This window comes from Mesoplodon mirus, assembly GCF_964341445.2.
Source record: "Mesoplodon mirus genome assembly, chromosome: 11".
NCBI lineage: Eukaryota > Metazoa > Chordata > Mammalia > Artiodactyla > Ziphiidae > Mesoplodon > Mesoplodon mirus.
In genome coordinates this window covers 48048293-48060966 of record NC_138987.1, presented here as the reverse complement: position 1 = coordinate 48060966, position 12674 = coordinate 48048293, and the positions used below count along the sequence as shown (strand labels likewise).

General features: G+C 33.8%; 1 protein-coding gene across 2 annotated transcripts in view; it reads right to left on the bottom strand.

Annotated features, from left to right (window-relative positions):
- The window catches only part of CNTN1 (contactin 1), a gene marked incomplete at both ends in the record, with an annotated part of 158478 nt that overhangs the window by 70215 nt on the left and 75589 nt on the right, over window positions 1–12674 (bottom strand). For both annotated transcript variants that reach the window (XM_082635858.1, XM_082635859.1), the window contains one exon: window positions 6942–7100. In XM_082635858.1, coding sequence (XP_082491984.1) covers window positions 6942–7100 — 159 coding nt within the window. The remainder of the gene's footprint in view (window positions 1–6941; window positions 7101–12674) is intronic.

Sequence of the window (12674 nt, the reverse complement as noted above, 5' to 3'; positions counted from 1 at the left end):
AACTGCACAATAATCAGGAGCAGAGGGACTTTGTGTTCCCTCTCTTCAGCCAAGTTCCTTGCAACCTGTTTGCTATTCCTGGAGTCAGAAGGAGAGGAGAGTACTTGGCAAAATAGAGGCAAGTACCAGGAATCAGGACTGTGGTCTCAAGTTCCTGAGTTTTAACTGGGTCATTTCTGAGTCAGCCCACTTGTTACAGACAATCTCAGTTTTGGAAATCAGATTTTAACTGTATAAAGGCTGTCAGAGGCTTCTTTCTATATAAAAAAAAAAAACTAAAATGTTGTATATTAACCTGGTAGGTATTTAAATCTTGATTTTACTTCTAAGTGTAAATTTCAAGCAAAGGGATACAGAATAAGAGACATACTCCTTACTTTAATATTCAGGTCAAAAGACTCCCTTTAGAAGGTTTTATTTTGATAACCAGCCATGAGCACTAATCTACAGATCTATTTTCAAATAGCTTTAGTCCATAAGGTTCAGAATAAAAAAAAAATTCTGACTATTCTTTGCAGGAAAAGAGAAGCAAGCCTCATGGGTATCCCAAGGCCAATAGTCACAATTGCCTGGCAACCATGATTTGTGGTGCTCTGCCTTCAGACCACAACAACTAGTTCCCTGAGCAGCTTCAGAACTAGGCAGAATGACCTCCAGACTAAAAAGCAGATGTTTCAAAATTAACTCCAGGTTATATAATCACACCTGTTCTAGATTCTTGGAAGTTGCCATAGTGAGTTCTGCTCTTTCCTCGGGGTTTAAATACAGTTTGAACCCTTAGGATCCTCCATCTCAATCTAAAACCCAAGTATTTGAAACTACCCAGAAAGAATTACCCACTTGGGGATCTAGCTGAAAAAGCTGGTCCATTGTTTCAGAATGAAAATGGACAATTAAAGGCCTCTCTCTGGCTCTGACACAACTACTCAGTGTGATGTTAGAGGCTCTAGACCCAACCTGTAGATATCTGGCAGGATTCACAGAAGAACCAGAGGTGTGACAATGTTCCTTGCAGAGAAAGAGAATCGGATTGTTCTCTGAACTTCCAGAAAGTGTGATTCATTGATTATTCTCTATGGAAAGTTTGCATGCTGCCTCATAAAAACCCAGAAGTTTATCTTTGAAATAAGAGCAACAAAAGTGAAGCTATGGAAAGGCAAAAAATAAAACAGTAAATTCTAAAATGTAAATCTCCTACAAGGAGCCTAATGTTTTTTCTTTTTTTTTTAACCTATCAATTTGACAAAGATTTAAAAAGAAAATACTAATCCTAAGTAAAGGTATGGTGGAAGAGACGCTTATATACTGTTGATTGGAATAAAACTTATTCCACCTTTCTACAGTATAATTTTGTAGAAAGCTCATGGGCTTAAGCATGCGTACACTCAATAATTTAACTCACAAATGTCTATTCTGAGGAAATAATCTAAAATTCAGAGGAACATTTATGTGCCACAATGATAATTGCAGAGGATTGGTAACAATTAATTCTAGTCTTCCACAAGACAGAATTTAAATATAAAGACACTTTTCTGCCCCTTTTTCAAGAACATATCTGAGGTTCTCTCAATTGCTCCTCATAGCACAGTTTCCAGGCCATTTTATGTTCTGGCCAACATTCCTTTTCCACACAAAGACACACACACACACACCATCACCAACAATATTCTATAATTTTTCCTCTGAAAGTAGCAGCATAGAATCCAACACACATTCTAAATGTGACCTGAGCATCTTGTAGAACCCTAGGAATGGTATCAGGTTTCTGTTGTCCATCCTCAAAAATATTCCAGAGAAGTAATGCTTACAGTTGATTGTTTTAAAGATCTACAGTCTATTATTTCATCTCATTATTCTAAATGTAATCATTGGAATGCTGAAAGTTGGTATCTTTGAAAAATATTTATTGGACACCTTAACTAATTACCTGCATGAAACTGAATTTAATCTTATACCTTCTTTTCTCAGTGGACACCACTGTAAATAAGAACCATGTGATTTTTATTTCTGCATTGGTTGTAAATTTTTTTTCCACTTCCATTTAGAACACAGTCACAATAACTTTACTGACCAACTAACAGGAAGAACATGCAAGATAATCTACAAAATAATAGTTTTTTAGAGCCCATCAGAGAGCTGAACTTGTGAAGAAATCCAATGAACTAAAGTCATCATCAGTAGAGTCATGGGGAGAGGAGAATTTAGTCATAGACGTTCATAAGAAAAAGGCAGTTTAACTTTTCATAGATATTTAAAGATAAAGTGCAGGTTGGCATGGCTATTTTGAATCCCTGGGAGCCCCAAATCAAGGAGAGTCCTTACATGTTGACTAACTCTTTCTCTGTAGGCTTTACCAGATGCATTCAAGAAAGTTCAGAAGCTAGACAAGAGTGCTGAGAGACCACCCTTAAAGGCATAGACACCTCAGATCTGCTCAAATCTAAGAGCAGAGCAGGAAAATTGAGACCCTGCATGCACTCTGAGCCTTACATTAGATATAAGTGAGTGCCCACGTGTGGCTGGGTGAGTGGTAAGAGGGTAACAGAGATTTGCCTCCCATCTGAGGAACAGGTGCTTTGGATCTGTGAAGTCTGAGGGAAGGATAGGAGAACTGAGAAAATTCTCCCCCACCATCCCAGCACTCTGTGCTTTAGACTGTTTAGCAGACAACAGCTGTCTGGGACAGGAGCAGGGGAGGAGCAAGAGCCCTTTCTGATGTGCAAGCTGGAGAAGAAAGCTGAAGTCTGATAGGAAGACTGGAAAACCTCCAGACATGCAATATGGGGGAAAGGTTGTGATCCTGTACTCAAAACACTTAAAGCCTGTATAGAACTGAATTTAACAGCAAAGCTCAGATCATCTCAATGACAGATTAGATTGACTCAACCCCTGAAAGAATGACATGAATTTTCCTGGGAAAAAAAATTTACTCAGCTTCTACTGTTCTTTTACACACAATATTTGAAAATCAATCAACACACACACACACACACACACACACACACATTGTCCACAATCTGTGGAACACATCAAACACTCTAACATATATTTCACTAGAGACCAAGAAGAGCGAGAGTGGGACAGAGGAATATCTAAAGTGATAATGTCTGAGAATTTCCAAAACTGAAGGAAGATATCACCTCAAAGGTCTAAGATGCCAGTAAACTGCATCTGGATAAATATATTCTCATCAAGCTGAAAAGCAAATACAAAGGGAAATCTTGAAAGCAGCTAGAGAATATGGACACATTAAATACAGAAATATAAGGTAAAAAGAATAGTTGACTTCTTGTCAGAAACAATGAAGGCAAAAAGACAGACACTTTATTAAGTGCTCAAAAAAAGCAGCTTAGAACATATATCCAAAAAATCACTTAAATATTAAAAGAAAACTATTTGTTAGTGTAAAAAAAAGCTGAAGGTCTTTGACTCCAGCAACCTGAAGAGTTAGACATGTTAAAAGAAGTTCTTTACTTAGAAAAGTTATAACAGATAGAAATCCAGTTCTACAGAAAGCAATGGGAAACCCAGAAATAGAAAATATATTGGTAAGTATGAAGGACTTAGAAACAACTTTCAGCAACTGAGAATAGAAAAGAACTTCCATCCAAGATGCCCTTTATCACCAGGGGCATAAAGGGGGGAAAAGAGCTGTCAACCAAGAAAATAAAACTACCTTTTGAAAATGAAAGCAAAATAAAGACATTCCCAGATAAACAAAAACAGATGATTTGTTGGGAGCAGACCTGACTTACCAGAAATATTCCAGAAAGTTCTTCAGGCTGAAAGCAGTTGACCATTGACAGTAATTTGAAAAAAAATCCAAAAAAAAAATAAGGAGCACTGGTAAAGGTAATTATGTAATTAGAAAAGTATAAATACATATTTCTTCTTTCTTCTCTTATCTGATTTAAAGGCCATTGTACAGAATATCTATCTATCTATCTATTTATCTATCTTTATCTATCTACTTATGCATTTATCCATACACATATACATATGTATAAATGTATATATACGGTGTGTGTATGTAATAAAATTGTGTTGTTGGGCTTACAGCATGTAGAAATGTAATATATTTGACATAACTTAAAGGGACAGGTAGAAGTGAAGTTGTATTACAGTAAGAAAATAACATCAGATGATAATTCAAATTGACAGAAACAAATGAGGAGGATCAGAAATGTTAAATATTTAATATGTTGCTTAATATAACAAACTATAAATATATACTTGTTTTCCTTTCTTCTCTTAACTTCTTTAAAAGACATTAAAATTATATAAAGCAATAATTTCAGCAGAAGTTTATTGAATTTGCAACATACATAGGTGTATAATATATACAATATAGATGTATGAATAATAATCCATAGCACAAAAAAGGGGCAGAATGGAATAGTGCTAAGAGTAATGTTTCTGTATCTCACTGATATTGTTGGTAAAAATATGAAGTTTATTGTGATAAATTCCATTATACCAGGTAAGCTCTAGAGTAATCATTAAGTTTTTATATTTAGAGAATTTCATTAAATTAGTTGAATTTTTATGCTAGAAAATATTCATTTAATGCAAAAGAAAGCAATAAAGAAGAAATAAAAGGACATAAACAAATGAAACATTTAGAAAGCAAAGATACAGTGGCAGATATAAATTCAGCTACGTCAATGACAATATTAAACATCAATGGATTAAATAATCTAATCAAAAGGCAGAGATTGTCAGACTGGATAATAAAAAAGATCCAACTATATGCTGTCAACAGAAAATATACTTTAGATTCAAATATACAAATAGGTTGGCAATTGTAAAAGATATAACATGCAAGCAGGTGCCATAACAAATTGAAGTGGCTATGCTAATATTAGAAGCATCCTATTTAAATGCAACTTTTGCCTCCCCATCTCCCTTCTCTGTTGTTTTTCTTTATGACTAATCACCATGTGACTTATTATATATTTTAATTAGTTGTTTATTACCATCTTTCCTACTAGAATGTAAGCTCTTTGAAGGTAGGGTTGTGGCTTTTCTTTTGATTTTTTTTCTCTCTGTTTTATTCACTGTTGGTCAACTATGTATCTAGGACAGGTTCAGGCACACAGTGGGAGCTCAATAAATATATATTTAATGAATGAGCACTATGGGCTCTGATCTAGTTGCTAGGGATAGCACAGTGAATCAAACAAAAGTCTTCCCCCTCATGGAACTTAATTTATAGTGGAAAAAAATTTTTAATGGGAAGCATATTTTAATTGAGCCATATGTTAAGCATAATGTGGTAAGTATGGTAAGCACTAATGGAAATGATTGCAATCATTATTCCTTTTTCAAAGCCAAACCAAATTTTAACCATATGTTTATTTATTTCATTTGCTCTCTAGTATCTATAATTAATGTAAATTTGGCTAGATATCAATTATTATCTATGGTTTTATCATTATCATCCATTTTCATTCTATTTAGAGAAGTAGAAACTGCTCATGCTTTATGTTTATCAAATATCTAAATGGTTTTTAAAATTGTTTTTCAAAAGGTCTGATTTTGCCAAGTATATTTATAGATAATTCTTACACTCACAAGCATAATGTAATAGAAATGTTTCACTTGTTTCTAATTCATCTGAACTTCATACACTTATGTGGAGAATTACTTAATGCTAAAATATATCCTAAACACTTGTAACAGATTTCAAGTTTACATTTCATTTATTTCCCATGATAGGAAGAAATTATCAAAAAAAAAAAGGTGAATCTAAATTAAAACTTATCAGGGAGCAATACAAATAAATTCTGTTATGTTAAGATTAAAGTGAGCAGGTTTAAGATAGGCTGGGATTAATTCTTTTTCATTTTTTAAAAAAGAGGAACATTCTATTCACTTTTGTCTTTTTTTCTCCCCTCTGGTGACAACTGAGAACATATTTTTATGCCTCTTTATGCATGTAAAAGAAATTCTGATAACTGCAAGTTTGGTTAAAAATATTGTCAACAATGACAAAGATAAACGGGTTATTTTATCAAAACGATCCTCTATCTTCTTTCATGTTCTATGAAAAAATACGCTGATGTGTGATATTTGAAGACTAGTGATGACAAATGGCAATGGTAATAACTTATACACAAGGAAAAGTACCCACCTGCTCTTAGTTGGTTTTTGTCTGTTAGAAAATCTTAATATGAGAGAAAAAAAAAAGGTTGAGGTACTAAACTTCTTAAAAAACCTGTTTTGAGGAAATTCAAGCCAGATAAGAACATATTCAGAAAGTAAAAAGTTATGGTAGTAAGATTTAGGTGCTTAATCTTTATGATTAATTGTGTCTTTTTTTAGAATGCAGAACTATAGTGCCTATATAATTGGACAAAAAGGGTCATAAATAATAAGTTATAGATGTCATTTGCCAAATCCACCTTCCTTATATTTTTCTCCTAGTACATCTTAGAGTTAACACGTAGCTCAAATAAGAAACCCAGGAGACCTCTTTGCTTCCCCATTATAGATTTAGACATGCTGCTTCTTCTCCTATAGCTTTAAAACATTTATTTTGCTGTGGTTTTCTTTACTACTAAAACATCGGGATTGTTTGTTTTAAGAAAGTTTTCAGGGTCGATGATAAAATTCCTAAAACATCCAGGGTTTTTTTGTTTGTTTATTTTTGATGAAAGAATTCATCTCAAGGGCTTCCCTGGTGGCACGGTGGTTGAGAGTCAGCCTGCCGATGCAGGGGACACGGGTTCGTGCCCCAGTCCGGGAAGATCCCACATGCCGCGGAGCAGCTGGGCCCGTGAGCCATGGGCGCTGGCTGAGCCTGTGTGTCTGGAGCCTGTGCTCCGCAACGGGAGAGGCCACAGCAGTGAGAGGCCTGCGTACCGCAAAAAAAAAAAAAAAAAAAAAAAAAAAAATTCTTCTCAAAATATGAACAGATTTATCAAACAAATAAAACTCACCTGTCTTTGCATCTTTCCAGTCATCTGAAAGAATAGTCTTGGTCTGGATGGTATATTTAGATATAGGACTATGATTGTCTGAACCACGGCTCCAAGTAAGTCCCACAGAAGTGGCCCTAATGTCTTCTATTCGCAGACCACCTGGAGGGCCTGGAGGGCCTGTAATGAAAATTTGGGTAATGAATCAATGAATCCCAGCTAGTGAATTAAGTGGACATTAGAATACAAAAATGCCCTCTTTGCAATTAATCTAAAGAACATTTACACGATGAAATCAGTGGTGTCACATTCCATTTAAACATAAACTATAAGAAGCAGTAATAATGGTGTTTATGTTTTTTACTAAATGCTTTCATGATGTCTCTTTTTATGAAAGGAGATAAATTCTGTCCTTTAAAAATGGCATTATTATTATATCATACATATGATACTCCTTGACTCATAAAATGCATTTGGCATCAAATGAACCTGACATAACAGATTGTAGCATAGCGATAGTTAATGAATGTTTGCTGAATATATGGATCAGAGCTGACAGCACAGTCCAGATATGAGAGTAGTCAGTCATATGTTTCATTCTGTCTACCCAAAAGGAGGCAGTACATATAACTCTAAATGTTATAGATAATTTATGTTACTTGGAGTAGAAATTTCTGAGAATGCTTGTATGTATCATTTTGGATAATACATTTCATGTTAGTTAAACTAATAGAAATAAATAATATTAAAAGAAATATTTCTATTTATATAAAATGTAGAAAACAACTGTCAATTCAGATATACGAGGAATGATCTGAAAACATCAAATAATATACTGAAGAGTCTTAGGCCAGAAGAATTTTTACTGCAGAACATAAAACAATGTTAAAAATAGGCTTTCAGAGATGCTTCGTAATTCAGTATTAATATTATTCTCTAAACTGAGAACACTGTTCTGGGTGGTAGAGATGACAAGATAAATGAGACATAACTTTTAGGTTTTGAACAGCACTTTTTCTTGAAAAGGGTGAATTGGCCCGGTAAATAAATAACAGTAATAGACAGTAGTGAATGCTAGGATTATGGCATACATAGTATACGTTTCTTCTTTGTAAAAATGTTAAAAAAAAAGTCCTTTAGGTGGTAATGTGGCATCTATCAGTTACAATGCTAAAGAAGGCTCTCAATTGCCAGAGAACTCCTAGAATAGACATTTCAGACAGTGACATCACTTGTTGTCTTTGCACCAGAAAGGACGCCATCCCCAACTGAATTAGGCATAGTGAATATAATAATCAACAACTTTGTTAAGTGGCAACTTTTTTGTTGAAAAAGTATTAAATAAAACAAAGCTTTAATCTTTTAGCTGAAAATAAGTGCCTTCCTATTTAAATGTCAGATCAGATGCTTTGTCTACTTGACCTTTTTTTCTCCACATGGACTTTGGTCTTTGCAAAGGTATAGACAACACCACAAACCTTCACCAATTTCCTTGCGGTTGGTCCCAAGGAGGAAAACGTGTGTGTAGATCAACACAACTGCATTACTACTAATATTAAAATAACACAGGACACAGCCTATTTGATGGTAGTAAATTTTATTTGGAATTATATGACAAATTAATAAAGGTAAATAAATTTTTGTAAATGTATCATCTGTAATAGTATTCTTATACTTCCTGATGTTAATTAAAAGTAATAATAATACACCATCCACAATTAATGAAAATAGACACATAAATTATATAAAACACGTTTGATATTCAGAAAGAACACGTTGTATTTTTCATATGTAAAAACCACATTGAAATACAATGCACATTCTTGATCAGAACCACGAAATTCCTTATCTCACATGAAGTATCATCCCAAGTCAATTACTGACTGGAATATTTCAGAGTATTAAAATTAAAAATTAGAAATGAAAAATAAAAAATATAAATTTTAAAAGGAAGAGAAAGTCTTATAGTGAAGGCATTCAGACACTTTTTCTGAGCATAAAGTTATGGCATTCAGAAAATGTTAAAGGGAATTTAAGGCAAAATTGCCATTGGTTAGTCTTTTACCGTTAAAGTGAAAATAATTTCACTGCTATTATTCTGTGAAGTTCTTTGATGGCAAATGAATGACCTTCACAAAGTCAGATTAAAGTCACATACTATTAGTGTATCTGTTGGGACATTATATGCATGATAATTTATCCAGTCACCCATTCACTGAGGAACAATATTGTTGAGCAAAAGACTGTAATTATACTTATGCATTTTTTCCTCTGATATATGCCTGGCCTATAGTGAGTTCTTAGTAAATATTTGGTGAAGACATAAATAAATTTATCACATTGGGCTTCAGACAGTTCTGTAAACATAACAGTCATTCACAATACAATCTGTATTGAAATACTGTATCATCATAAGAAGGTGAAATTGAGAAAACAAATGGAACGGAGTTGGTTGATATTCCCAAAAGCACTGTGTGGCAATATTATTTGGTAATGGCTCACTTTGATATAAAGTAGATTTTTCCATCTAGTAATTAAATACAAATATCCTCCAGAAAATACCTGAGAGAAAATATACTATTAAAGAGCAGAGATTTTAGAGTTAAAAAAGACTTGACTTTAAATCCAGTGCCTTGATTTATCTTGGGCAAGTTTCTCAAATTTACTAAACTTTCATGTTCTCATCTATAAAACAGGAGTAATAAAAATTGACCAGATAAGATTGTTGTTAGGACTGAAATAAAAACTTTAAAGAATGTAGTTAGGCCTGGTCCACAGGAAGTCCTTAGTAAATTTTAGCTATTAATGTTATTATTGTTACAACTGTAAGAGCTTTCTGGGCATCTGAGCTATAGGACAGGAGTAATACTTGTTAACAATTAACAGGGATTTGTTTACCAGATTGTTCATTTATCACTTGTTTCCACTCAAAAGTAAGGTGGTTCTAGTAAATTTGATGGAGGTAAGGAATGGCTGGGGATGTGAAGGCTCTCTAATGTGTACTAAGGAATCAAGATGCAGCAAAAATAGAGTGGTTCTATGGAGACAAACTGGGCCAGCCCTGCACTGTCTCCCAGAAGGAAGGTTTTCTAAGCAGTGTAGCTGATGTTACTTGTTCAGATTTTCTGTTCAGAATGGAGAAAAAAAGTGTTGTGGTAGAAAATGAAATAATGCAGCCACTAGTTCCTCAGCACAAAGGCAGGCATTTAGGAACTGGCAGTCCTGATTCTTTCTTCAGTGACAAAAAAGCAATACATAATTCTGACTCAGAGTTTGTTTGTTTCTTTTTTAAGCTCTCATCACTGTGCAAACACTTCCAAGAAATCTTTAAGGAAATAATTGAAGCTAGCGAAAATGTAAGTGAATGGACAGTTAGATGCAGGTTATTTCACTATTACTCTATCCGTATACCTTTCCAGTTTCTTAGGTGTCCTCAGGCAGATAGCTAATGATTGCTAAGAACACTAAATATACCAAATTTAAATTATCATGAAACAGAGAAATTGGTCAGAGGGAAAGGACCTTTGGAATTTGACCTGTATTTTAAATGCCTAAGTATATTAGATGACACATTATTTTATTCTTCCATTTTTTTCTGTCTTTTGTTTTTATCATTAATGACCCATAGTGGGAATAAAAAAAGAAGGAACTGGAATATTTCTCTGATTAGCCCGGCAAAGGCTTTTCATCAGTTCTTCTCACTATTAGTAAATACTTAAGGGAGTTGGAAAGAGAAGAAAATGAGAAAAAGAGAAAAAGAGATAGGAAGGAGGGGATAAAAAGTTATTCCAAGTATGTTTTTGTTTTTAGTTTTTATGAATATGGTTTTATCTATACTACTTGCTTGTCACTACATACCCTCCATGCCCTGGAGTTCTGAAATTCATTTTATTAAGCTTATATATCATGTCTGTAAAACAGTGCTGCTATTTTTGTTTTCCGATTCTTCCAAATGCTGATAGATGTCGTTAAGTGTGGACATCACTAACTGTGTTAGGCCCGTCCAGCTGACTAAATTCCTCCTTTATAAATTAACAGTACAGACTTCAGTGTTGATTCTTTGCATCTTCTTTTCCTTTTCAATATCAGAGTGTTCAACCACTACCTTTCTGTACTTCTTCAGGTAGAGGCTGCCACTATGGACTGTTCTTCCTTTTTTATTTGCATTACCCTCTATCTTTCAATTCTTGTGTTTCACCCATTATAACCTTTCTCTCTGGCTTTAAATATCTCTCTCAGAGATTACTGACTGAGAAAGCTCCAAAAAATCTCACCTATGGGGGATAATTAGTAGTCTATCAAGATCCTTGTTAGTGTTATGTTTCTACATTGTGAGTTCTTCAAAATCAGGCAAAAGGAGTCTATAATTACTGAGGCTTTTTTCTGTCACTTTTTTTTACATAGTGGAGGCTTTGGAAATAGCCAGAATAGTCCTTTATCATCTGTGGCTCAATGCAGTTTCACTGGCCACAACCATATTCTCTTTTCCTAAATTTTTCTAGGTTCTCAATGTTTTTACTATTAAATCACTGACTACAGGCAAATACTGAAAACATTTGGTTATGTAATGTAGATCACACACACTTTAGAGATCACTGAAGCCAATACCTGTACATTTTACAGAAGTATGCTGAAGGTCAGAAAGGTTATTGCCAGAATCAAACAGCTGGTCTGTGACAGAGTACAGAAAAAGACAAGAGACTGAGTTTCCTGGTACAACCCAGGCAAAGTGAGAAGAAGCTCGCTTGAAATTCAAATCATGCAGCCCAAACGTGTCTGTCCACAAAAAGCCTGCAGAGAACTACCTGATAACTGACACATTTATACTGTGCTTCTCTTGGATTTGTCTGCATGTTTAAAAAAGTATGAACTCATAAGAGCATAAAATGTTAGTGAATCCAAAAAAGGAAATTTATATTGTCTATTTTAATAAAAGTAATATATTTTACTAAGTCCTTATTATATCTGAGTCATTGCTAAATCTTTTATAATTCTTACAAATAACGCTATGATGTAGGCACTATTATTTCCACTATTTTACAAATGAGGAAACCCAGACATGGACAGATTAAATAAAATAACCACAGTCATCTAACAAGCAAATGGCAAAGCTAAGACTTGAATTCAACTGATTTGCCATGCGACTTTTCATTAACTATAGTAAAAACAATCATTTAAAAACAGCATTATCAGCTTCAAATTCAAAAGTGGTATTTACTGCTTTCCTTTAGAGACCTTTTTTGTTGGTGAGAATATGAATTACTTGGGCACTAGTGTATATTGTGGGAAAAATGACAAAAACTGTGATATATTGACTACAGCTTTTTAAATCTTTTTGTGATCTGTTAATTCAGATAAGTGAAGGTAAAGATATCACCCATTTATAAATTCCTACTACATGCCCAGTTTTTTTTTTTTAATTATCATGAAGGGATTTGTTAAACTTTCCTGAATTTTACTAGTGTTTTTAGAAAAAAAATACCTATGTGTGAACAAAATACAGATGTTATTTCCACTCAGTTTTCTTTCATATGTAAAGTAATTAGAAGGAAAAATGAACATAAATACAATTATTTCTCAATTCTGCCATTTCTTCTTTAGGAATGTAGTAACACTCAGTGAAGTAGTTTTTAGACATTTGAGGAAAAATAGCAGGAAAACATTTTTCAAAATGATTATTCACACATTATAAGCTGACTATATTTTCTCAATCAATAACAGACTAATTTTCCCATAAGTCAAGTGGGATAGAAG